At 48.1% G+C, this 26,816-nt stretch overlaps 1 protein-coding gene across 3 annotated transcripts in view; it reads right to left on the reverse strand.

The window, feature by feature from the left end:
* The window catches only part of CAMKK1 (calcium/calmodulin dependent protein kinase kinase 1), a 112,524-nt gene that overhangs the window by 25,319 nt on the left and 60,389 nt on the right, over positions 1–26,816 (reverse strand). For all 3 annotated transcript variants that reach the window (XM_052802872.1, XM_052802869.1, XM_052802871.1), the window contains exons 5-10: positions 22,181–22,232; positions 21,464–21,597; positions 20,831–20,867; positions 18,350–18,371; positions 16,269–16,357; positions 618–817 (exon numbers count right to left, since the gene is read on the reverse strand). In XM_052802872.1, the coding sequence (XP_052658832.1) occupies positions 618–817; positions 16,269–16,357; positions 18,350–18,371; positions 20,831–20,867; positions 21,464–21,597; positions 22,181–22,232 (534 nt within the window). The remainder of the gene's footprint in view (positions 1–617; positions 818–16,268; positions 16,358–18,349; positions 18,372–20,830; positions 20,868–21,463; positions 21,598–22,180; positions 22,233–26,816) is intronic.

Genomic DNA, 26,816 nt, shown 5'->3' on the forward strand with positions numbered 1-26,816 from the left:
TTTTATTGCGCAGACTCTCTCTGAAGTTGGGGTCCTAAAGGCATCTGTAGCATGCCTGGGGAATGAGGACTGTGCTGAGCCGGACACTGCCACCCTTGTCCTTGCTGTGGAGTGCAGTGACCAGCAAGCAGCACCTTCTTACAGGAGATGACACCATTCAGGGCTGAACATCAAAGAGGAGCTGAACCTCAAAAGTCTTCTTCCAGGCAAAAAAACCACACTAGACCCTATCCCCACATCTGCAACACCACGCTTCACAGTGCCCCTCACTTTCAGGGGATTAAGACACGACCTTGGTGTCCAGCAGCCCCCTGTGCCTCTTGACTATTTTGGAAGGGAATCGGAATTTCCTCCTTCCTTTGGACAGGGAAAGGGTTCTAACATGGCTCCTGTCTGGGCAGGGATCCACAGCAGTCTGTCTGCCCGCTGCACAGAACAACCACTGTGAGTTTTGCCTGGACTGAACACAGAATTAAGAGCTTCAGTTTTACTTAATAACAACCCTAATTTGCACCACAATCCCTGGGTGGGCAACACACAAAGGATGCAGATGTGGTGCTGTCCCTTGTGCCATGCCTGGGGCTCCCAGGAGACATCAGCTGTGAGCAAAGACCTACCTTTCCACTGAAACTTTTGCCAGTGTCTGAAATGGCCTCCGGTGCCATGAAGGCTGGTGTCCCTGCCGTGCTGGAAAGCTGGGCATCGTTCCCTTCAAATTGATTGCTGACTCCAAAATCAGCGATTTTGACATGCCCATCATCTCCTAAGAGCAAGTTGGAAGGCTTGATGTCCCGGTGAACGATCTTCTGGTAGTGCACTAAAAAAAAAACAAAACAGGAGCGTGGTCTGCCATGGCAGCCAACACACCCAGGGGAAACCTTTCCGGGAGGATGAAAATAAAGGTGCAAGCTCAGGCACCCCACTCAAAGCTGCTGCTGGATATGTAATATAACGTAGTAGAAGTGCCATTTCCTATAGCCATTCCTTTTTGGTGCCTCACTGGGATGTACACTGGAGTACAACACTCAGAAACACATCTGTCACCAGTAATTGTGCAAAGAATGGACGTGAACCCAGAAACAGCCCAACCAGCAGGACTGAGCAGAGCTGTTAGAGAAGGAAACCACTCAAATCTTGCAGATTTGCTTGGACTCATTGGACCAGCGGATGGGTTGGGCAACTTGCTGCATTAAAGGTTTATGGGATCCAAATAAAGACGTTCATTTTTAATTTGTTTATTTTGAAACTGCAGTACCATAAAGCTAATCAAAAGGGGCAGAACCACAGGCAGAATGAAACAGGCCCAGAGGAGATATTTGGGCAACTAGCAGCTGAGCGCCAAGTCCAGCCAACAGCTCAGAAATCAGTGGGTATTTCCAACTCAAAAGATGCCTCTGACCATGGAGCAATCACCAGCTGGTTGTTGCTAGCACCCATGAAAAGGCGTGCTCTCTCTAGCCTTGCTTCGCAATAGAGCCCATGAATAGAGATACAACCTCAACCTGTTTTGCATCACCCCAAATCCCCACCGCCACACAAAGCTGCCAGCCACTTCAACCACTCTCGCACCCAGAGCCATGGCCAAACCTCTGCCACACAGCCCTTCAGAGAGATGGCTGTTCCGATGTGTTGCACTTCACTCCACGAGGCCAACTGTGGGCACCAGCTGAAGTGCTTGTGCATGAAAAATGAAAGAAACCCTTGCAAAGAGCTTGGAGGCTGAGATGCACTGAAGACAACAACAAAAAAATTCCTCTTGTTACAAGCTATCTGGGAAGCAATATTGCAGTTGCAAGAAAGCCACTTTGGGCCACTGAGTGAAGCAGGGAGTTGTAGGAAAGTGGCTGACTTCTCAGGAACTTGGAGGACAAATTTAAAAATAAAAAAACCAACTTTCAGAACACGAAATGACCCCAGAAGCAGAACTGTAGAAAACCCAAGAGACTTTACTGAACAAGAGAGGAAATCCTTTAAGTCTTGACCACACTTCCCAAGGGAACAGGACCTCTCAGCCTCCCTCCTCCCCCAGCCCCAACCACCATCTTCACATTTCCTTCTTGCAAACGGAGCATGTTTGGTTTTATACCTCCCCACTAGCACTTTTCATATCCCCTAGGAAACATGCAATTGGGTGGGGGAAAATGCTGGTCTAACCCTTTCCTGCTTTACAAACCTGGTCAATAGGTTGCCACAAAAGCAGCCTGCCCTACAGAACATCCCAGCTTGTGTTTTAGGTCCAAGAAAGAACAAACTTGACATAACTGTTCTGCTCTTTTCAAGCCAGCTTTCCAGCAGGCTGTGCCTGGGGAGGGGAAGTCACACTTGCAGATACTTTTTCTGCAAGGACCTCTCAGTTTAAAGCACTGCTGGGGGATGCTGTCCTTGGCACATTAAAGAGCTGATCTGGAGACCCAGCAGACAAAAACTTGCTGGAGAGCACCGGCACTTACATCCTCTTCCAGATGTGCAGCAACTGCGTGGCCATGCTGTGATGTGAGCCAGTTAATGCTGTAACAGCCGAGCTAGACAGTCAGGATAAACACTGAAAACCCTGCAACAACAGTAATTATGAGGAGACATCTGCTCCACAGCAAAGCTGGTGGCAAGCTGACATTTCATTATGGTAATATAGGGAGAGCAAAACACAGTGAGGGAGGGAGCGAAGTTGCCCTTCAGGAGATGATGAGCTGCCTTTCAGGCAGATGTCTGGTATCATGCCTGATACCACAGGGCTAAGATTCCCAATGCCTATAAAAAAAACACAGGCCACAAATATATGTGGGCCATACAAATACATCCCTGGGGCTAAGTCTGTGGAAACTGAGGGAGTTACACTAAAATGTATTTTGTAAAACACATTCCCTGCCTTTGCACAATCTAATAAAGTAGAGGAAAAATGCGGGCCATTTGCCAGATGCTCTGTGTTTGTTCAGTGCCCATCTCAGCCTGGTATCCAGCAGGTCTGGGCACTGCTGGCTGTTAGGCACAGGAGCAATATGAATGTTGAAAAAAGAAATAAGAAACACGTCCTTTGCAAAAATCAAAGCCATCAAACACTGGGATAATGAACATTTGCGCTTCCCAGACCAGAATATCTATGTGCTTGATGTGAGTATTAGGGACAGTGACAGTCTGACCTCGACTGATCAGGGGAGAAAATTAGAAGTGCCTGCAGGGCAGAGGAGCACAGGCTGCGCTTTCAGAAGTGAGCCTGACATGTCCCAGGGCTTTGCAATGCAATGTCAGCCAGGTGCTTCTGCAAACCTGGCACGCAGTTTAAATAATAACAAACCAGGATGGGAAGAAGACGGGTGCAGAGGGGAAGTGGCTGGCCAGGTCAGGAGCAGCAGTGCTGGGAGCAGTGTCCAACCCACGCACCATGCTGCTTTGCCGTGCTGTTTGGGTGACAGTAGTGAAAGTCTTGTGCCAGCTGGCTCAAAAGACTTCTGTTATCTGCAAATCCCCTCCCCCATCCAGCTGCCTTGTGCAGAGGCAATAGCCATGAAGGGAGAAGGACGGGGGACAGGAATTGTGCACCAAGCACCATCTGGTGTAACTGAATGAGGTTCCATCACAGCTATAAAAATTGTAAGAGCAAGAGCTCACATCTGCCAAGAAATGATTTGGTGTGGAGCTGCTAACCTGATGAAAGCAACCTGAAATCCCTTTTCTGCTCTGAAGAAACACAGTTCTTAAAGTCTTAGTCTGCCAGCTGCTGTGGGCCTCCTCCCCTGCACAGCTATCCAAACTGGGCTTCAGGCTTCAAAATGCATGGTCTTACCCTCTTCTGTGCTGTGCCTTGCCACTGGTACAGTTCAGTACAACACAAGGCTGCAGAAAGAAGAGTAAAAGATTCCCCCAAAATCATTCCCAAGTCCATATGTAGGCAACAGGAAAAAACTGGCTTCTTTGAGAGCTACAGAAAGGAAGCAGGACTGCTCATCTGCAGGACATCAACACAACTAAGCTCAGAAAACTTTCCAACCCACCAACTTCTGCTGCAAGTCCAGATCTCTCGCAGATAACGCATTGCAGGGAGAAGGGCAGGGAACAATTAATTCAGCAGGGCTGGCCAAAGGCTGACTGCCCAAGTGGCAGGACGTGCCTGCAGTGACACAAGCATCACTGCTACACACTGAGAAAGGAGCCTGGGGACAGAGCTGTCTTGCAGGAAAGGTACTTGTTAAACCAGCGTGATCTGCATTCCCAGCACGACACACAGAAGAAAAGATGGTGTTATCCCTGCAGAACTCCAGAGGGAGAGCTAAGCATCTCAGAAATAAAAGCTTACCACTAATGACATCCTCCAGACTGCTAATGACTGTACAGAAGGGACAATGGCACAAGGAGCATGCAACCCACAGAGCCACCCAAGGGGAGCAGGTGACAGCCATAGTCAAACACAACCACCAGCTCAAATTAACCCTCTAATTTCACCAGCCTGAAGCATCTGGGAGCAAGCTTCTTCCCTCTGCAGATGTAAGAGCAGGAGGTAGGAAAGGCACCTTCATTAGGATTGCTATTCAATGTCACTGGAAGCCAGGACCAGAGGTCCCAGAAACAAAACACTTGTCCTGTCCTTGGGATTAAGGACACATTGCAACACAGCTGCTAGCAAACAGGAGCAGGGCTGCATCAGGCACAGAAGAAAAGGAAAAGCACTTTCAACATCTGAATAAAAACCTCAAATGTGCTTTAAAGAAACACAACCAAAATAACTCTGTATTGCTGCACCTAAACTTGTTCCATGAGGGTTTGGGGATTATTCTTCTTTTAAAAGAACCCATGACCTCCCATTAGTTCCCTTCACGGGGAACTGGGACCCCTAAGCTGAGTCCATGCCTTTGAGGGAACTTCCAGCTACTCTGTGCCCTGCTCAAAGAGACTGGCCACAGCAAGGCATTAGGGTTTTTTGCTTGCAACATTACAGAAACAGTCACAAAGCTGGCAGACATCAGCCCTGGCGAGACTGCCCTCAGACCCACGCTGTCCAGCCATGGGGACATGGCTGCTGGATGCACGCAGCCTTGGGAAGGACCATCCCATCGGTGCTCCTCTCCCAGGCCCCATGCACCACACACACAAGGTGGACATCTACAACCAAAAAACCCTCAGTCCCATGCAAATGTACCTGTCTGCATACCTCCCACGGTTAAAACTGATGCTAGGCTGGCCAATGCACAGCACTTTACTGAGGCTGCTTTGACAAACTGACAAAATGGTTCCACTCATTGCTTTTGCCTGGAAAGGATTTTGCTCTAAAAGCAGAGGTCAGCAGCTCACTGGAACAACTTCCCTCGGCTCCAAGATGCTCTGTACTTCCTGTGCTGACAGACCCGATTCAAAGAATAGATCAATACCTCTTCACAATGAAAATGAAACAATGTAGGATATTACAGACCCCTTAGGAGAAAGTCTGATTGTGCAGCGCTCTGTTAAATTTGGTTTTATTAGACCCATCCTTCACTTCTGTGGAAAGGTAACAGTATTTCAGGTCTATTTGCATCTGAATAAGAATCCCATGGATTTCTAGAGCATCCTCTAGGCAAAGATCCCAAAGCACATTAGAAATACCTGTTTGCTAAGCCTTGCAGCCACCCCATGAATGCAGCAGGTATGACAGGTGAGGGCACATATATTACGTTTTCATCACAACTTGTGTTAGAAAGCCTGACCAGGCACATCCGAAGTTGGATTTAGTCAAACGCTAGAGCCCTGGGGTGCTCAGAAACAAGGGAAATCATGCCTAAAAGTCTAGACTGTCTCTTGACTGTGGGCATGGAGCACAGGCACCTCAGAAAAGCCTGCTGAAGGATGCTGCTATGTGGTGGTGAAATACAACCTCAGAGGATTCAGAGCACTCAGCGCGTGAGCAGCAGTTAGGAAAGGACCATCTTCCTCTGCCCCTCTTGATTTCAGACAGAGCCTCTAGCAGGTATGCTGCACCTACTGCCTATAGCAGCTGGGAGGAACCCATACTCGGGTGTTCAAATTCGAACCCGTATGAAACAACGACCCAAAATAAAAGGTCTCCTTGAAAATCTGGCTTTTCAGGACTTCATTTTGGTTTTCTGTTACGATGTAAGTCAGTTGGTATTAGCAGCATGGATACAATAGTTCAGGTGTTTAATGAACAAAGCAGAGAAATCCAGAGTTTCTCAGAGCAATGAGGATGTGGGGTGTGCTGTGCTGGGGCTGCCTGCTTCTCCTGCTTTCACACTTTCCCAAAAGGGACAGAAAAAAGCACCCAACAACTTCATGAAAAGCTACCGGTGACCTTGCAGCTGGTCCTTATGGCAGACCTTGTCCCAGGATGAACTCTCTGAAAGCCCCTCCAGCTGCACACCTGGATTACTCACATCCTTTCAACAGTTTCAGGCAGTCTGCAACCACTTCTCCCGTACCTTCATCAATACCACAAACATGGTTTCTCACCTTGGCCCTACACAACAAGACAGCATGCCTGTCAGACCTACCCGGTTGTATTCTGCTGTCTAGACACCTCCAAGCCTGCAAACAGTCTCGGTGTTGACTGTCCAGGGAATGAGCAGCTAGCTTGTACTTCCAGGTGACAAAACATGACCATTTAGGACACCGCTTTGGCACATGCCAAACATCATCTCTGTGAAAAGCCAGCAGGTGATGTGGGAATGGTATTAAAAGAAAGCACAGGTTTACGTGCCTCTGAACGGGGGTCAGCGTCCCTGCAGAACCAAGCTTGCAATATAGTCAGAGCCAAATGACTTCAATAACCACAAAATGAAACTCTTGCAGAAAGCCAGTACTCCAAGTATTATCACTGCTGTTAGCACGCACATTGCCCCCGAGAGGATCTCACTGCTCGGCTGTACCCCAGCCACTCGGAAAGGTATGGGGCAAGACCAAGGTCCTAGAGCATCATGGCTGTAAATGGTGCGGTGGCTTACAGATCCTGCAGCACTCATGTTGCAAAGCAGCGTTCAGGCAGGGGTGAATCTTCAGTGGCCGTGGTACAGTAGATGGGACTGGAGAATGAGGCAGATTTTGGGGAGGATCTCTGCTGCTGGGCCAGCTGGCTCCTCTCTGTGCATGCAGCGCACAGCCCTGCCTGGGGTCTCCACAGGTCTCCTGCTGCTCTGCCTCCCTACTCCTTCACTGCTTGTTAGCAAAGCCCCGCTGAGCACGTAATTTCTTTCTGTTCAGTCCCTTGGCTGCCTTCAGTGGGACAAGCCAGTTTTTTCACAACATGCAACTCATTTCACAAATGCTCCTCATTTCCAGATACCGCAGGCTATTCGGAGACTAAATAGGCTTTCCTTTTCATTCAGAAGCAAATGCCTGGGAACTGTCTGCCTAGATTAACAGCCGGTGAAGACCAAGAGGGAGCAGAGATAAAAGTGCTAGAAAAAGAAAGATTGTTCCTTGGTCCTTTAAAAAAGGTGCCTTTCACTGCTTTCCCTTCTGGAAACCTTAGAGCTCCAGCAGGTTAACACCAACTTGCTAAAAGCTAATTTAAAAATTATACATATAAAATTTTGCAATGCACTGACACATCCTGCTATTTACTGAGGCCCATGCTGAATTATACTTGATTAAAACCAGAATCCCATTCCTATTCAAGGGCAAAAGCAATCCATATGGTGCTACTGCAGAGTCTGCTTAGTATTACTCTCACATCACCCCTGTAGCAAAGAAATGATTTAACACCCTCCCAAAGAAACTGCTGCACCACCATCCAGAGCTTAAAACAGAAGGCTGCTCTTTGAATCAAGCCTCTGTACTTGTCTGCAGTGCTCCACCAAGAAAGAGCCAGAGGACATGGACATAGCGGGCTGTGCCAGGGGAACACCTTCCCTCCCATGCTCAGCTCATTGCAGGGGTTTCGTGTAGCAGCTGGGGTGAGGATCCCAGCTCTGATTTTCTCAGCTCTGTTCACTATTTTGCCACTCTTTTGCTGCATCCATCAAAATTCTGCCACTTGAACATGTTGCTTAAGCCCAGGTTTTACAAAGGGAGATCCCAACACCCAGCACTGCCCAGCCCTTTTTGAAGAGTTCAGCTTCCATTGGTGCTCCATCTTCAGCATCTGGCTGACCATCGCCCTCCTGGCAGAAGGGATAGGTATGGGATACTGCCAGTAGGAAGCAACGAGGAAGAGGAAGAAGAGGTAGCCCTGCCAAAGGCTGCCCTTTTACACCTGTCCTCCAACCCACGTGAGCACATCATATATCAGCAGTCAGAGAGGACATACAGAGCTTCTTGCCACGGCTACACACGTGCCAACATTCAAGGGACCACTGGGAAAGTGGGGAGCAGGACACGTGCAGCAAGTACTGCCAAAACAATCTGCACAGTCTATGCCATGGGCTGCTTCTAACCCCAAGCACAATCACTTATGTAACTGCATTAAACAACGACAACAAAAATCAAAGTGCTTGCTCTTTCTTAAGAGGCTCTAGCACATCTCTCTGATCTGCTCCACCAGCTAATTACTCTCACTCTTACACAAAGTCCTCATCGATCAGTATCAGCAACACTTGCAGTTACGTGAAAGGTTTTTTGTTTGGTTTTTTTATCATCTGAACAGAGCTTGTCTGCACGTGATAAAGCATAAGCCAGCCTGTCTTCTCCTGGTGGTGTCATTTATAACACCCAGCACCTTGCAGCTGTAGTTGCAGTTGAGAGCCCTCACATCAACATGCTCCATTTTGAGGGGCTCTGAACTTGCACAGGCAAGAGGCTGGAGCAGAGAAGGAGCAGGTCCCCATTTCCCACATGGGAATGGAGGCACAGATGGATCAAGTAGCTTGCTGGGAATCACAGTAGAACAGGCAGCAGCTCCATCACAGACTCGTGTACCAGCTCTGCGGGCCCACGCCAACATGAGGTCTGAGGAACTCACCTCTGCCAAGAGCCAAACAGGATCAAACCCATCTACACCACTGATGCTTCAAGCACACCTGCCCCGAGCTTACGCTCCAGTAGATATTATTCAGAAGAGACAAGCCTGTGTTGACTCAGTTGTCGATTTATTTGCTTAAATTTCCTTTTAAGACAATGGAAATTATACTCACATATCGATGATCAAGTAGATTAAGCCTTATCCCAGAAAAGCCAGCTTTGATCTGCATGTCAGGCACTTCGTTATTGCTCCAGGCTTAGCGTGCAGGGCTCCAAGAGCATCGCAGGCATTCATACAGGTGCCCTGCAGAGAACTGCTGCTGGAAAGGTAACTCCCCAACTGCTTTAGCTGCGTGTCATGACCCCTTCAACCTAATAGCTCAGAGGAGACAAGGATGCCTCTGCAGAGTGGACCAGGATTACCACCCTTAGTTTCCCTAGGCACAGTTGCAGGAGGGAAATTGTGCATTTTCTACAGATGATGCAGGAAATAATGTTCTGTCTTCCTTTCAGCCACACTGACAGCAATGGTTTCAGCTTCTTGTGAGCTGGATAAAATACTGAGCTTGCAGCTAAACAGCAGAAGGGACAATTGCTGTGTTTCATCTTGACTGTGCAAGTCAGGAGGGTTTTCCCCTGGGTCAAACTTGCGTGCGTGTTCTGCGCTGTCTGCTCCTGGCTAGTGTCACAGCCAGGCTACCTGCTTAGACAGACCTTCCATTTGCTTATTCTTATTCCTTACTTAGGCTCTTACTAAATAAAGCTACTTGTGTCCCGATCTTAAAGCCAAACTGGGATACCTGCCTGGCATATCCCTCATGTCTTTTGATGGAGTATGCTTCTCCCTCACAACCTCTCCTGCAGCTCCCACATACATCCTCTGCCACTGGAGAAAAGTTTAAGGTATCTACTCCTTGTGTTGAACCAAACATCTGCTCACATCAAGGAAAATATTTCTGGCCAGCAGACAGCAGCCTGACACTGGAAGAAAATCCTCCTGTTACACGCTTCACCTGGTACTGGTTTCCACTGTTCATCTGCCAAAGCAAACTGGCATGACACCAAATTCACCTTCACTCAAACCCATTTACTGTGCAGTTATTAAATATAAGTCACCACTAAGTCAATCCAGAAAGAAATTTAACTGCCTTTAAGAAGTCAAACCTGTATTCAGGTATCACCATATCCAGGATATCTGAAGTAAAACAGCAGAATATGTCTTTGTCCAGCAAACCTGTAGGCTTTGTTGGGGGAGGGATATGTCAACTTCTGCAGTATTTTCAGCCAAATTTACTGGAGAAGACAACTCTGAAATACTGTCATACTCCCAACTAACAAGGTTTGGGGGGGCTCCAGGACTGCTGGCTTTTTCTAACTGATGGTCAAAGGGGTGGAAGGACACTTGGCACAGACAAGAACTCTGTGGTCTTGAAAAGCCACCCATGAGGTTGTGACAGAGGTCTATAACCCAGGGGTGGCACAGAGAGGGCATGATTGTTCCCAGTCACTTCTGGCATCAGCTGAAACCTGCAGGATCAGACTCAACCCCGAATGGGAACTGCTCCCCACAGCATGTAAATTAGGAGGTAACAGACGTTGAAGATTTACACAAGTTTAAAAAGGGATTGACAAATGAATGGAACAATATCACAGGCCATTAAATACAAAGACAAAACCACTGGCTGAGGAAATACCTGGGCCACTGATCTCAGGGTGCTGGAAGGCATGCTGCAGGTGCACAGCTGGACACCCGCATGGCCAGCACTGCTGGTGGGTCCCAGCTGCAAGGCACTCTGGGCTGACCCGCAGCTGCCTGGCTCTGCCGGGGAGCACCGTATTCACCTCCTGGCTTTCAGGATTGACTCCTGCTGCAGCTGCTAACTCTTTCGGTGACTATTCGCTATCCAGCACATCCATTTCTGCTGAGTGTCATTGGGAAACCAATGTTTGCCTTACTAGAAGGGAGACTGAAGCTTAAATAACCCCAGATAAGCACTACTAGAGGGAAGTTACAAGTGGAAAGGGAGGTAATTGCATGTATCCTCAATTCACAGAGATGCTTAAGTACGTGCTTTAGTTAATGACACAAATAATCCAGCAGAACTTTTCCATCCAAAGCACTTAAGTACATTGTGAAATTACCACTCCAGTAATTACAACACGCAGATGACAGCCTACCTCTCCAGTTCACGAGCACGCGTGTGCAATGCCATAAGTACTGGGGAAGTCTTGCAAGTGGGAGTAAAAGCACTTTCCTTCATAGGCCCCATTTCACCAGGATGGGAATTAAACTTTGCATGTGCTCAAATAACTCCTGACATAGTCCCCACAACAGAGCCCAGGTCTAAGACAGGCATACAAAAACAGAACATGTGAACCAGTAATATTACCACACTTAAGCTCAAAATATTTTCCCAGCAGTTTGTGGGCCAGAGGAAGGGATATTCTACGATGGGCAGATCTCCCCAACTCTCAGTCCTTGAACCTGCCTCTGTTTCTTCATTGCTCAGTGAATGAGGCTGGGACCATGCATATATCAAAGTGCACTTCCCAGAAACATACGAAACCCAGAAACCCAGCCAAAAGCAGTCAACAAAGCAAGGTGGCACTGTGCCATTGCCTGAATGGAGGAGTTCTCGGCTCTCTCCAGGGCATCTGTCCCTGCCTCCCACCGTGCCTAAGCCAGGCTTCCCGCCCAGCATGGGATGTTTCTGCTCTCATCACACTGACTACTGCCTCCCTCCAAACACTTCTGCCCAGAGCCAGCCCTCTTGCAGGAGGCCTCCACCCCAGGCAAGCATCATGAATAACCAGTGGAGACCAGTCCTCACGGACACACAGAGGCCATGGACAGCATGCCACCACTGGTAATTTAAAAGGTCAGCCCACATCTCCCACCAGCTTAGCTCCTGTGGCCCCTTCCCGCTCACCACAGATCGTTTGCACCAAGGGTAGCACACTGGCCTGGATTAACGCCTTGCAGGCTACGACAGTAATCCAGTTTGCAACTTCTAATTTAATAAAACCCAACCAGCAATGATGCATTTGCTGTTGTGATGACTGCAAGCTTCAAGCAGCTGCATGGTTATTGAGTCTCCCAAATTACATAACAATTATATATGGTTACATTAAAATTACCTTGCAATCTCTAGATTGCCTGGCAACACTTTTCCTTCAGCGTGCACAGACGGTGAGCTTTTCCTCTTAATTACATAATAATTACCACGCATTTACACAGGAGTTCTGAGAGAACACCATTTTTAAACTTTCATTCGCTAATAAAATAAGTGGTTACTCAATAGGCCAAAATAAAGCATCCTGTTGTTCCTGTTGCTGGGAGTGCTTGGGCATCCTATAATGTATTGCCCAGTTTCACTCCCTCTGCCTAGGACTACCCACAGCTTACTACTACTTTTTAAAATTTTTTTTTTTAAACTATCTTCTAAACTCGAAGTTTCCTCTGAGCAGGAACTATTATGCCAGCAGCATCCAGCACAGCAGAGGTTGGATCCCCCAGCTGAAGCATACAGGTTCCGCTATAATATGAATGCTAATGAAAATTAAAAAGCTGCAGTCTTCACCCTTCAAACTCTACTGAAAAACAGTCTTGAGCTTCCCATTCATGTATACATTTCCACCAACTTTCTGGGGTGACCTGACTGATTTGGGCAGCATGTGGAAGCTTCTGGACTGTCACGGACTTGCAAACATTGACTTTCTCCCACCCACTGGTTTTAGACAAAAAATGAGGTGGTGTTGCATTTCAATGTGGAGATGGACCAGGGCACTGCAAACCACCTTCCACTTTCTCGGCAAGGTCCATCAAGCTCAGAGACTCCGCAGGTGTTTGAAATCAGGTGAGTCTTCAACAAAAGCCTTGTAGAAGTGAGGGGCTTGCTCTGGCTCTGAGGAGCTGCTGAGCTTGCAGGGGCCACCAGAGATTGGTGAAATTAAGGCAGACGTGGCTCAAAGCACTGCAGTAGCATGAAATGTTACTTTTGAGTTTGACGCATCTACACATTGGCTTTTTGAAAGCACATTTGAAACAATTCCCTCTGGTTTGTGAAAGAAGCAGGTATTTATTTCCTAAGGTTGAAACAGCTGGAAAAAACCTCACCTTGGACTAAACAGGGAGGGTCACGCAGCTCTGTCTTGCACATGGTCTGACCTTTCACGCTTTGCACTGCTCATTGAGTGGGGATGACAATCACTTGCTCAAGCGTCCTTGTCCCTCCCTCTGCCCTGCCTTCAGATTTGCCATCAAAAGCATGCATTTGCACTGCCAAAGTAAGCCAGGTTTATAAAAGTTTGTCACACCTGAGATATGCCAAGCTAACCCAGATCAGTCTTAGAGAACCTGGCACAGCACAGCTACCTCTGCCGTCAGGTAAGCACGGTGACAACCTCAAGGACAACGTGGACAAGCTGCTGGAGAAGAGACAAGCTGCTGGAGGATAGAAGAGAGCCAAACTAAAGGCCCACCTACCCCAGCACCCCATCTCCTGCCAGGGTCAATAGCTTGGGGAAAAGCATCAGGCAGAGAGATGTAACACCTGCAGTACCCACACTTCCCGCTTTAGGCAGCCCAATGGCAAACTCTGCCTGTATCCTCATATTTCATCATCCTTGATACGCCTTTCCTCTATAGTTCTGTCTAATCACTTGGAGCCCATTTAGTTCTGGCACCTGCTATCTCCCTAACACTGAATTTCACAGTTTAATTACATGCTACATGAAAGAGTAATTCCTTCTGGTTTAAACTGGCTACCTGAGTATTTTGTTTGCTACCCCTTAGTTCTTGTGTTGTTAGAGACAGAGAAGATTCATTCCCTGTTCATCACTTCTCTGACACGATTTTATAAGCGTCTGTCATATCACCCCTTCCCATGATAATTTTCAAATCCTAAGAGCTTTGGTCTTATCTCTGTACAGAAGATGTTCCAGGACCATCCTGATCACCCTTCTTGGGTCTTTTTCAGTTCTAGAGAGCTGTTTCTAAGACAGGGTGAGCAGAGTTGCACAAAATAATCAAGATACTCCTCACCTGCACCTAAGAGCTCTTACAGATCCAAATAACTGTATAATGACATTTTCTGTTTTCTTTTCTATTTCATTCCCAATAATTCCCCAAATCTTGTTAGCTTTGTTGAATGCCACTAAGTAATGGGCTGGCATTTTCAAGAGAACTATCCAGAATGAAGTCTGAGTGAGAACAGCTAATTTAGAGCAGTCACGATGTACGTATTTTTAGTGTTGTTTCTCCCCCTCATGCATTACCCTGCAGTCAGCAACAAGAATTTTTATCTGTCATTTTATCATACCATCACTTGCTATCATGGCATCTTCCTGCCAGTCTTCGCAGTCAGTTCTAACAATGACTATCCTGAATAACTAGATGTCATCACCAATCTCTCTTATTGTACTCTACCCTTTTTCTGGTCATTTAGGAATATATTGAACAACGCAGGCCACACTATGGATTCCTGTTTAACTGCACTAGTGACTTTTCTCCATTGTGAAAGCTTTACTCCTACCTTCCTGATTGTCTAGTTATTAATCCACAAGAGGCCATCCAACCAAAGAGACTTATGAGCTTCTTTATGAGCTACTGTAAATGGATCTAATCAAAAGCTGTTTGGCAATTGAAACACAACGTAGTAACAAAATCACCTTATCTACATGTTCATTGTCTCCTCTGGAAAACTAATAGATCTGTGAGGTGTGAATTGCCTCTGCGAAAGCTGTATTGACTCTTCCTTATATTCAGCTGTCCAACCATGGTCAATCCTTTAGTGCATCAGTATGCAGAGAAAGCAGCCAATGAGATCACTAAACTCTATGGAAGGCTGTCTGCAAGGAGGACAGCAGAATCAAACAGGCACAGAGACAAACACAGCTCACCAGCAGTTTGACAATGTGCCCAGCTGGTACAGAACTAGTAACTGCAGACCAGCTGACTCACGGGTACCTCTCGCATATGAGACCATGCTACCGTGGGTCCCCGTCAGCACCCTGTACATGAACTGCTCCAGTGCAAGCAGTAGAGCTGAGGATAAAGGCAGGGACCTAAGGTGAGCGAGCAGCAGGGGATCCGAGTTGTGCCTTCTGACTTGGTGACAATGCTGGTAGGAGGCTCAGGAGTGGGAATGTGCAGTGTAATGTTGACACAGCATAGGAGTAATGCCAGCTACCAGCACCACACCACATCAAAGCACCAGGCTTTCTGACCCACACCCCACTGCATGGTAGGGATGTGTCCTGTACCATAAATGCCCAGCTCTACTGTGCTTGCTACTTGCAGAAGTCTGTCTTACAGAAAAGAAAGCAACCAGCAATTTCATGGGTATCCCCCCACTGCTAGCACAGGTCAGAAGAGAAGCCCAGCCATGAAGCCTGCAGCACAAGGTCTGCAGATCAGCAGTGAGAAAAACGCACCATCTGATAGCCTCACAGCCCCTGCTACAGAGAGCAAGAGGTTACATGGACATGCCAGCTCTGCTAAGAATCCACAAGGGGAAACACCAGCCAGCCCTCGCTGCTCCTCAGGGCCCATGCTCACAAGATGCTAGCACACAGACCGTTCTACCTTGTGTCTTCAATTCAGGGACCCCTCTTCTCCCACCCCTGCCAGATTCACGCCAGCAGGGACATGTCCGCTACAATGGGGCCAGAAAAATCCCTGCTGTCATTTACAGACCTATCATGGCCTTCTTGTACTCTTCAGGACAGGCCCTCAGCAAAGAATCTGGCCTCAGCCACACTGGGAGAAGACTTACTAGAAAAAGGTGACAATAACCAAATAGGCTACAAAGAGGAACCCTGTTGCTGGAGTCTTCAGACAGAACACACTCGAGTCGCCACCTCCCTGAGAGGGCACAGCAGTGCTGGGCTCTCGTCACCCAGCAGCCCTAAGCGACAAGGAGTCACTCAGACTGATGCTGTGGAGAGAGTGGACGAGGACAGACACCCTCACCATGCCGCTTGCCAGCTCTCCCCATGACCAGCACTTGCCCTGCTAAGCTACAGACAGAAATTTGTTCCAGCTGAAGCTAACTAATTCAGTCCGTATCACTGCAAACACCCATTTTCTGGCTCTGCTATTGCCTTAAAAGAGGCTCTCCAAAAAGAGATAAATGGAAGAAAAAAGGAAGCCACTATTTTCCTAACATCCTTTCTAAGGAATGCCTGCTCCCGGCATCTGTGGTACTGCCTGGGTAAAACCTGAGCTGAGTGGGGCCACCACCAACTGCAAACCTCATCACATGCAATTAGAGGGGACCTCACTTGCTCAACTGACAGCCCACCAGAGTCAAGAGGCTTCTCCCCAGCTGAGCAGGAGGCCAACGCACATGCTCTGCAAAGCTGCTGTCAGTGCTGGAGGTACTCACAGTACTCGATGCCCAAGACGATGTCTCGGAAGTAAAGCCGAGCCTGCTCCTCGCTGAAGAGCTGGTCACTTGGTACCTCCATGACAGGCCTGTTAGGAAGAGGGAGAGTAACTAAGTACTTTGCAGAATGGCAGTAACACTCCTTGCTGGAGGAGTTTCATGTTCTCCATCACCATGTCGCCAGCACTGATGGCCAGGCTGCCAAGAGGTTCTGAGTGCTGTGACAGAGGATGGAGGCGTAGCCATCCTTTCTGGATGTGGTGACACCTAGGTTAGTGAGCTCGGCTAGCGGTGACGGGTGGCTTTGCACAGTCCCTGAGCCAGCAAGAGCCACAGAGCCCTCATCAACGTCAGGATTAACTGCTGCTGTGTGCAGCAAACACAAAATAAGGCAAACACTATTTACTGAGAGTCCTAATAGGAAAAGTGTAGTGAAAGAACAAAACTGGATCTGGCCTTTGGTTTCTTGCTAAAGCTGCTCATGGCTGTGAGCACCAGCATCACCAGGAGGTACCAGGCAGCAGTGGGGACAGAGTGCCTGTTGCTGTGCACTGGATGTCATGCCTGCTGGGGCTCAGTCCTGAAGCAACACCAGCATGCAGCTAGGCTAAACCAAGGCAGAACTTAGACAGAAACCACTGGCTCAAAGGTTAAGTGGGAATATTTCCAGTGCACTGTGCTAAACTGCTTTGAAAACCTATTTAGCTGTTCAGGGTTCATCCACCACCAGAACTCAGCCATTCAGCCTTAAACAGCCAAGGTTACCTGGTCAGCTTCTCCTCTCCTTTCCTTTGTATGCCGCCACTGCTGAGAGATGCACAGTATCCTCTAAAAGCCCCTCTTCTGCCTGTGCCTGCTGAAAGCTGAGGGCAAAGAGGCTGTAAGAGCTAGTCAGCATCTTCTGTTCCCCAGTGGATGAATGGCAGGAGCTAAGGACTTCACTGCACTGGGCATTAATCCTGCTTGTGCTCATCAGCTTGACCTTGCATTTGGACATATGCTTACTGACTCGAGCAGAATTTAAGTGAGTGCTCCTGAGACACCGTCCTTGCAAGCCAACCCTGGCAGAGAATAGCCCATTGCCAAAACCAGGCTCTGCAGCTCTTCCCCTCAGCACCTAGCAGCAAATCCTTCCTGCCGCGTTTCTCTCTTCTCCCTTGCTGCCCATTTGATTGATGACCTTCATCTCCCATTTGCATTTTTCTGCCACTGCCTTCCCTCCCTCTTCACGCACATTTTTCTGCTGCTGAAACCAGGGAGAAATGATGTGAGCGGCAGGACTAGCAGAGCCACTAATGGAGTCTAATTGCCTTCTGCTAGAGGCAGACAGGCTGCACTTGGCCGAGCTGCACGTTCCCTGGCCACAGCTGATTACAGGAGCTTTTTGTTCCTCCCCCTCTCCTACAGGATAGTCATCAGCCTGGTCACCAGGGAGACTGGGGAGCCTCTCACCAGCAACCCGCTGGAGCTGGCAGCCTGCAAGAGGCTTGTTCATGGGGCCAGAGAGAAAAATAAGCCCTTCGGGAATCTCCCCCATCCTGGGAACAGCTCTTCTGATGTCACTGTGACTCTGCAGAGCTGCAGAATCAGTGCAGGTGCAGCAAAAAGCAGTGAGGAGACTCCTGTCACCTTATCACTTCTGCTGCTATGGAAAAACATGCCAACAAAACAGCCTCCCACAATATGTTAGTGCTAGGGGCAAAATAAGGCAGCGGGTGGCAAGTAAATGTTGATGCAACCACACACCCCTTGTGCCAGAGGAAGCCATGATGTGGCTGTTAACCCAGCAGAGTATTCCTATTAAAACCTTTTCTTCCAGGCACCTGATGGGGAATTGGCATCAAATTTGTTTTTCAGATCAAAGCCTGACACCAGGACATGTCCTCCCAGCCTGTTACTATTCACCACATCATTCCAGGCTGTAACAGTGCAAAGGCAACTACAGCTGGATTTTGCCTGCTCTGTCCTTGCTTGCAGACAGCGTTTTGCCCCACTGTACATATCAAACCTCCATTTCACATAGGAAGCTAATGATGAACACCAAAAATTTCAACACAAGGGATCCCAGGAAGGCTACTTACCCTTTCCTCAGGAGGTCAAACACTGCAAGAAAAGGAAATCAAACCATGAATGAATCAGAAGAGGAGACTGGGCTTATTCATTTTTTAGCATCTACAAAAACACATCCATTCCCATACCTGCAAAATCAATTTATCTCCATTCACTTCTCTTCCCTCACCTATGACAAGGACACCAGAGGATGCAAAATGAAAATATTCATCTCTTCAGTAAAGAAAAATATCCCCACCTCCTGCCAGCTCCACGCAGTAAGATAGCAGGTGCTAATTTATCAGCCACATTTCTGCTGCTCCCATTGTCAGCCCTGGCTGATCTGAGCCCCATCTTTTTCAGTACCTTCAGGCAGGGTGTTTGGTGTGATATGTCTGCTAAATTGCTGATACCGAATGAGATGCTGTAAGAACATGTTGCTCCATTTCTGCTGTGTCAATCAGCAGCACAGCTACATGGCTGTCAGAAGTAAATGCTCCCTGGCAGGAGCAATTGGAGAGGATTTGTTAGTGTGAGTTGAGGTTTGTAGAGCACGTGAGGTTTTGTGTCTTAGGGAGGTAGTGGCAATGTGTTTTTCTGATCCTGTCTCTGACCTGTTCTGCAAACAGGAGAAGGACCTTCCTTTATCTAGTAGGAGAGCTCTTTCCTCATGAATTACTAAGGGATTTCTTGCACCTCCCAAGAAATCTGAGCAGATCACCCTCCCCAAAGCACCAGGCAGCCCTGCTTACAGCTACGATGTTAGACTAACTGAAGGTACAAACACAACAAGCCAGCCTGCACTGGCTCTTCTTGCTCTCCAGGCTGAAGAAGCTGCAGCTTGTGGCAGCATTTCATTATTCAACCATCTTGTGCCATTGAAGGTTGCTCAATTTCTATCAGCACCCTCCATCCCCTGCTTTCTTCCCAATGAGCACACAGCAGAGAGTGCTCACAGCAGCACTTAGCAAAGAGCAAATTGGCAAAGAGCAAACTCCACTTTCTCTAGTTTTGCTTTGCAGTGGGGGACATTTTTGGAAGGAGAAATGTGCAGTTATCATCGGCTGGGTCAGCAGCAGGAGGGAGGAAACCGGAAACCCACTTGCAGAAAGCTCAATCCTGAGCAGCGCTGAGCACCCACAGCTTCCCCTTGCTGCCGAGGGAACTCCAGAGGCAGGAGCTTGATTTGCCTGCATCTATCTGCCTGAACCACTAACGGGATCCCAGGCAGAGCAAAGAAGTGATGGGGCATGGACAACACAGACACAAACACTACTCGCTGCCCAAGGACCAGTGCAATCTCCCCAGGACCACCAATGGGACCAAGAGATTTCCCACTTGTCCTGCTGCTATTACTGCCATTTCTGGGACTGCTATCTTGCTCCACAGGGAGAGCTTGGTTTTGGTTTGGTTTTGTTTTTTTTTTTTTCTTTTCTGCAGCTTTTTCAACTTCCTCATGCATTTATTTTCATTCAACAAAAAAGCTTGCTACCTCCTCTCTCCCCTTCTCTCCATCCCCAGGAGTTCAGGCCTTTTAAACAATGGCCTCAGCCGCCCTCCCCACCACACGTGCATCTGCCTTGGCTGCAGCTTTGCGATGCTGCCAGAGTGCCACTGGGGCTTCAGCCAAAAGGGAAAAGCAGCCTTTCAAAGGCAAATAGCTTCATTTGCTAGGCAGAGCCCCCTTTTACAGGCAGCTTCAAAAGCTTCCCATAATTATTTCATGAGAAGCAGCCTTTGAACCTGTCTTATCAGGAAACATTACTGGGAAGCAGAGATGTAATAAGGTCAGACATCCCCCTCCTCTGGCCCACCTCAGAGGGCACCTCAGTGCCTCCCAGGCCTGCCCCTCCAGGTTTTGCCCAAATGGGGGTTAGGCTGTGGCTGGCACTTCCAAGGTTTGGGGGAGAGGAAGACAAAATGGGTGGGAATTCCCCTGCCCTCTGCATAAACGCACAGTCAGCTATGGCTTTCCATCTGAGCACCCCACGGCAGGGTCTGGGCTCAGAGGCCAAAGGCAGGAGTGCTGCTATCTTAGGAGGTCCTGAGGCTCAGCAGGGTGGTCAGTCTCTCTGCAGGGGTCAGAGGTAACACCCTGAGACAAGACTGATTTCCAGAGTCACTACCAGTATCCACAGTCTACAGGAGGAGTCTGGAGAGACCAACCTCATACCAAGAGGATGAAAAACCATCCTGCACCCTTCCCTTCTCCCCTGGCTCTAGGACTGGAACCGACATATACGTAGGGGAGGGCAGAGCTGCTGTCACATCTTTTTAGTGTCCCCATGGCAAGGAGATGTGCACAGCTGTACTAAGACACAAGGCTGCCTTACCCTACTGCAAGAGGCCCTTCCATCCCAGCTGCCTTTACAGGCATATAACTTCAGAAAAAATAAGTCCACTGAAGTTGGTACAAGTTTCCTCCTGGTATTGACCCCGAGCCCTGGTACATGTTACTTGCACCACTAGCTCTAAGCCCAGACGGTTCTGTTAGCATATAGTGATTCACATACCCATGTACAAGTTGTCCTCTGCAGGATCATCAAGGACCTGTAATTGATAACAGAGAGATAAGGGGAAAGGGGAAAAGAGAAAAACAGCAGAAGAAGAGAAGAGATTTTTAATCAACATTTTACTGCTCCCTGTACACTCTGCTGAGTGGCAGAGCATTGAGAATGCCTTAGACTAATATTTAGAGATTCCTGCAGAGAGAGGGGCTTTGAAGGACACAGATCTTGTCTCCAGAAAAGTCTGGGCTTCTGCCTGTATTTGGAGAAACAGCCTACCAATAAAGGCACTGCTTGTCCTAATCTGACCTCAGCCAATATTGAAAATGGCACTGAAGTCTTGCACTTGTGCACCTTCCCAGGCTTGTCTACACAAAAGTTTCACTAGTCAAAGCTTGCTGCTATTTCTACCAGCACAGTTAGCTGGCTTCTCTTGGGCAACCAGCCCAAAGCCCAGGATAAGTATGTCAGTTTGTCATACATAATTGGTATGATCTTGCTTGGAATCACCAGCCTAAATTTCTGAACAACTATTTTAAACCAATTTTGGCTGAAGTAGGAGCAGTTGAAGAAAGATCCTTTTGTTGCAATACAAACCAGACTTGTTTCAGTATAGCTTAGGGTGGAGAAGCAGCTCACCTCTATCAGCTTAACTATGTTGACATGGTCCAGTTTCTTTAAGATGGCTATTTCCTGATAGACTCTGTCCAGTGGTGCCATGGGTTTTGGCTGCTCTCCGGAGGATGCTTTTGACCCTCTGGGAGGAGGCCGACCTGCAATCGTGATAACATGGTGAAGAACTACTCATTTTTCAGCAGTACCTGGCACGCAGGAGTGAGCAGCCACTGGCCCCTCTGCAGATACCTCCAGCTAGTCTGGAAGGTCTCATCACCTTGTTAACATGCCAAAGCATCACTGTCTCCACCCAGAACAGAGATCTCTAAGCCCCATTCAGATCAGGTCCTACTGGCTTCCCAGCCTGGTCTGTTTGCCAGGTCCCATGGTCCAGCCACTGGCGCCTGGTGCTATCTCAGGGGGTAGGAGACCCCCTGGGAGGAGGGGGTCTACCCTGCCTAACTTCCAGCACTTAATTAGGCTTCATGGGTGGTGAACATGGAAGAGTCAGCACTTCAGAGAAACTCAGAAAATCCGAGCCAGGAACCTAATTACCAAGTGTGTTGAATTTTCCTGTGGTGGTGCCTGCCCTTTCACTACCCACTGTATTTTAACCAGCCCCCAATTACTTGGGCAGCTTTAAATTGAGGCCAAGCTCCACATCCCTTGCAGACAACTTTTCTACAGAGACATTTGCCTGGCTGAGGACAACAGGCAGACCTCTAAATGCGAGATACCCACGTGGAAATCCATACTGCTTCAAGAGCTTCTTTTTGGAGAGGACTTTCATAGCCTGAAGGAAGAAAAAAAAGCAGTGTTAAAACTGAACATGAGCCAAAGTGCTCATTGCTGTGACCCAGAAGTATGCTGGGCATCAGGGACTGGCTCAGGTCTGTTCCTCAACCTAGAGAAGAAGTCTCCTGATTAGTGGTAGCCACAACAGACACACACACTGACCCAGGCTTTCCTAAAGGCACTGCTAACCATTTGTTTCATTCATCTTTTTCCCATGAAAAAAATAAATGGTATTGATTTATTTTAAATTGGACAAAGAAAAAGGAACCCAACTTCTGCATTTGGGGCAGGAGCTTGAGAGAAGAGGTGGGTTCCTCTAGCTGACCTTTATGTACTTGGTATTTTGGATGACACTATGGCCATGCTGCAAGTCAGAGCCACTTCCAGGCTGCTCCACCTTTACTTTACCAGAGGGTCTAGGAAGGAAAAGAGCTGGAGTGTCACAGCCATACCACTGACACCCTTTCAACCTACATCACAGACCTGGAATAGGGTGAGGACACAGACCTTCCACCGGCTCTGCACTACCTGGGGAAGCCTTTTGTATTCTCATAGACTATTTTTGCCCCATAAGCCTCTTACATGCTGCCAGAGCAATACAGACGACCTGCAGCAAGATCCAGCACCATGTCCAAGACCATGAACAAGGCACTTCATGGGCATCTGTCCCTGCATCATCAGAAATGGCGAAGCCAGCTCTGTGCAAGAGCATGGTGAAGGCACAAGGAGGGAAGCAGGTTTTTTGCCAACAGCTTCCCTCCCTTCTCATACCCGATCATATGCTGGCACTGTTGCAAACCCAGGCAGCTGAGGCATGGGAGAGGGTCAGAGTAATTTTTTCTGCCATCCAATTGGTATTAGCATAGTGGCAAAAGGCAATCTGAATTTAATAAACAGTCTTTGCACCTCCATCTGCTCTGTGCATTAGAAACCTTTCCGAGGGCCACTCAAACAGACCCAAATGGCCCAGCAGATAAATATTTCATGAGAAACCAGCTCATGGTACAATTTGCTTAGGAAAACAGTCTATGCCCCCAGGAGCTGGGACGGTCACTTGCTCCTTCCCCTAGAATGGGTAGTTACTCCTATTAATTAAGCATCCAAATCTGTAATTCACACTGGAGTGACCCCTGCAAAATATAATTAACCAAGGACTCCTGCAGGACACAGTCAAATGCCAAGGAATTTTACATTAATACCATGGATGCAGGCTCCGCACGCTACCTGTTTTTAACATGTACACCAGGAACAAGTCACCGAAACCACTTTGGCGAGCGCCTTCCCAAGCTGTTTTTCCTGGCAGCGATGCCGCCACGTACCCCAGGATCCCCACCTCCCATCAGTGCTCCCACTGCAGCCAGGTTCATGGCTCGCTGAAAGAATCGTTATTTTTGGTACTGATCCAGTGAAATCCTCTGGATTTGCACCCGTGTAATTGAGAAGAGACACTGTGTAGTTCTCAATCCTGCCTGACAGCTCGCAAGCCAACTGTTGGAAATGATGGTGTTGAGAGACAGACTCAGAAGTGCTTATTTTTTACTTAGCACAGTGCTGTGTCCAATATAGACAGCCAAATGATTCATGGTCTGCTGAAAGAGGATCTGAGATGTGTGCAACCACTTCCAAGGATGGCCAGGACCAAGCCTGGAGGACTTCCTACACTCCCCACTTTTATCTCTCCATATAGAAAATTTGTGGGAAAAATCAAAGAGATTCATACACCTATTCTTCTTTCAACCAGTGTCACAGACTGAGAGGGGAAGGCTCCCCTTGCGCCAATTCCACCTTGAGTCCTCTCTGCCTTCCGGCAAGAAGCTTTAGAAAAAGAAGAAATAGAAGATGCAATTTGCTGCTGAAAGCTCCCAAGTCGCATCAATGCTTGGGGAATTGAACCATTATCACCAGCCATGCCTGCATCAGGCTAGCTCTGGGGAGACGCTGGAGGAAACAGGAAGGTACAGAGAGCAGCGACAGCAAAGACAAGAATTGCTCTTGGGGACAGAAACAGAGAGAACAAGAGCTACTGCTGTCACCCAAACTCCTTGAAGGTTGCTACAAGGGGCGATGGGGAGATGAGTGAGGGTTACTGTATCATAGGTGAGCTGACTGTAAACCACCTCTACTGCCATGGAAGAAGCACCAGGACATGCTTACACCAACTTCAAAGCACTGGTATCTGCTACTACACAGGCAGGGCTGGATCAGAAGAGAAGACCTATCCCACTGCGCTTTCAAATGCAAACAGGGGGACAAAGAGAAAACTTCATCATGCAATGGGCCAGAGTCACTTAATTATCACAAGAGCACAGACAAGAGCACGTGGCGGTGAAGCCTCACTTTAATTACAGCGCGAGCTGGCAGGGCAAGGCTTTCTCACTGAATTGTTGCTGCGCATAATGGCAGCAACACAGGGATGCTTCAGCAAACCTCTCCTTCCAGGCTCACGTGCATGAAAGAGCCAAAGACATTTGTACTCACAGGCAGAGCTAATTACCCAAATAATACCTTTCTGATAAAGAACCAGCTCAGAGCCAAGCCGAGGGATTTTCCCTCTGTGCTGGCAAGTATTGCTTCAGCTTCCTCAGGAAAAGAGGCAGTCTAGAGATTTCCTCCACACATGCCCTTGCACCCACCTTCCTTCCAACTATTCACACGTGGACATGGGTCGTGACATTTTCATTTGAGAGGCAGCGGAACTGTGTGCTTTCCTTTGATGTACATTTATTATCTAAGTTTACTGCTCTCCTCCTAGCAACCTTGCAGGTGGAAGCCACAGGGAAGCTGCTTCATGAGGATGCCCGAGGGACAGGAGATCCCAGGTTTATGGAAAGGAGGGATGCCTGGGACACAGCAGCTTTCAGAACAGCAAGACCTGGAGCCTGCATCCTGCTGCTGGTAATGACAACAGCAAAATGGCCATTATTTGGGGGAGGGAAAGGCGATAAAATGGATTGAGCCAAGAGACCTTATCACCTGTTCCTTGTGATGCTCTCACAGCACTTAAGATGTCATTTTATTTGCTAACAGAGACACTTGCATTGCAAGGGCAGAAGACCTGTGCACATTCCCTACCTGCAGCTCGCAGGGGAGTGGGATGTTGCTCAAAGGTTGCTACTATCTACCTAAATCCTCTGCTAGTGTGTGACAGCACCCTGTGGAGTGCTAAGCAGACCAGAGAGCACTTCCAGCCCTTCCTCACCTGTCCTGTCTGAACAACGACATCACTCAGAGAAAGTGGCTAAGAGGGAAGCTCTGCCAGGAGAGAGGAGTGTCACGCACTGAGAGAAAAGCCTACACCAGACAGCCTTAGCTGCCATACCCCTAAAATCCTGCCCTACATTTGTCACCTTTTGTTCCAGACACCACTTGTCACAGCAGCAGCAGAATTATACTGGCAGGCTGTGCCCTATCCATGCCGTGATGCCCCGGGCTGGCAGCACCATAGCCAGGATACCTTCCCAGAGCAGCCATACTTGCCTGCCTCCAGCTGTCTCCCAGAGGCTCCTGCTCTTACTCTGGGTGACCTAGCTCCTTGCAACCCTCCTGCTGAACAGCACAGGGTATTAAAGTAAACCAGAGATCATTTCCCTGGTCCTCACCACACTGGAGTGCAGCTGACAGTGGTTTGGTAGCTGTTACCTGTAACAGCTGTAAGCAAGAAGATGAGCAACATGGGAGCCATTCCTTCCCTTCCTGCCTGGGCGGCAATCAAAGTGGATTCTCTAGGGGCTAGAAAGTTCAAGGCTTGCTGCTGGTGACCTTTCCCTCAGCAGCAGCACTTTGTTCAGCCATCTCTTTTCAAAAACTTGGAAGGAATTTCTCCGCATCATTGAGAGTCTGTAGAAAACAGCCCTCCATGCAAAGGTTGTTAGGTACAAACAGAAGCAGAGAGCACAATCACACAAATCTTGTTTCTTAGGAAACCAGATTAAAAAAGAAAAAAAAAAAAAAAAAAAAGAGAGAAACCCACTGACAACCTACAATGCTATTGCTTTTGTCCAGAAGTAGCATAACAAATGCCCATCATAACCACTTTTCTTTGCAAGCTGATTTAGAGATTGAAAACAGGAAGGAGACATGACCTGAGGCACCACAGAATCAAATTCCATCAGCACAATGACTCCAAACTAGATCTCCGCCTGGACACATTTGCCTTTGCTTTTTATTTGCTGCTTTTTCACAGAGCTTAGCTTTTCTTCTTTTTTTCCCCAGTCACTGTCAAAGCATCTCCTGCAAACTGAGACACTGAAGCCTTTCCAGCTATAAAGGATTCCTTGGCAGAGCCCTGTGAGTGCTGCTGTAACAGCTTCACATGCCCCAGCAGCAGCAGGGACTGAGCATAGGGCAGGGACCTCTGCTCTGGGAGCCAGCTCTGCATCCCGATGGGGTCTCATCCTTGGAGGGAGCACTGGGTCACGTACTTGGGGCTGAAAGTTCAATTTCCTCGGTCTAATAACATTCCCTGCATCTGCTGATGCAAGTCAGCACACTTTCACAGCCATCCACGGCACTGCGGTTGTTCACAGCAATGAAGGATAAAGCTCCCGGAAGCACTCGCTCATCTTTAATGGAAGGTAAAAAA

Source organism: Harpia harpyja, chromosome 12, assembly GCF_026419915.1.
Source record: "Harpia harpyja isolate bHarHar1 chromosome 12, bHarHar1 primary haplotype, whole genome shotgun sequence".
Classification (NCBI taxonomy): Eukaryota; Metazoa; Chordata; class Aves; order Accipitriformes; family Accipitridae; genus Harpia; species Harpia harpyja.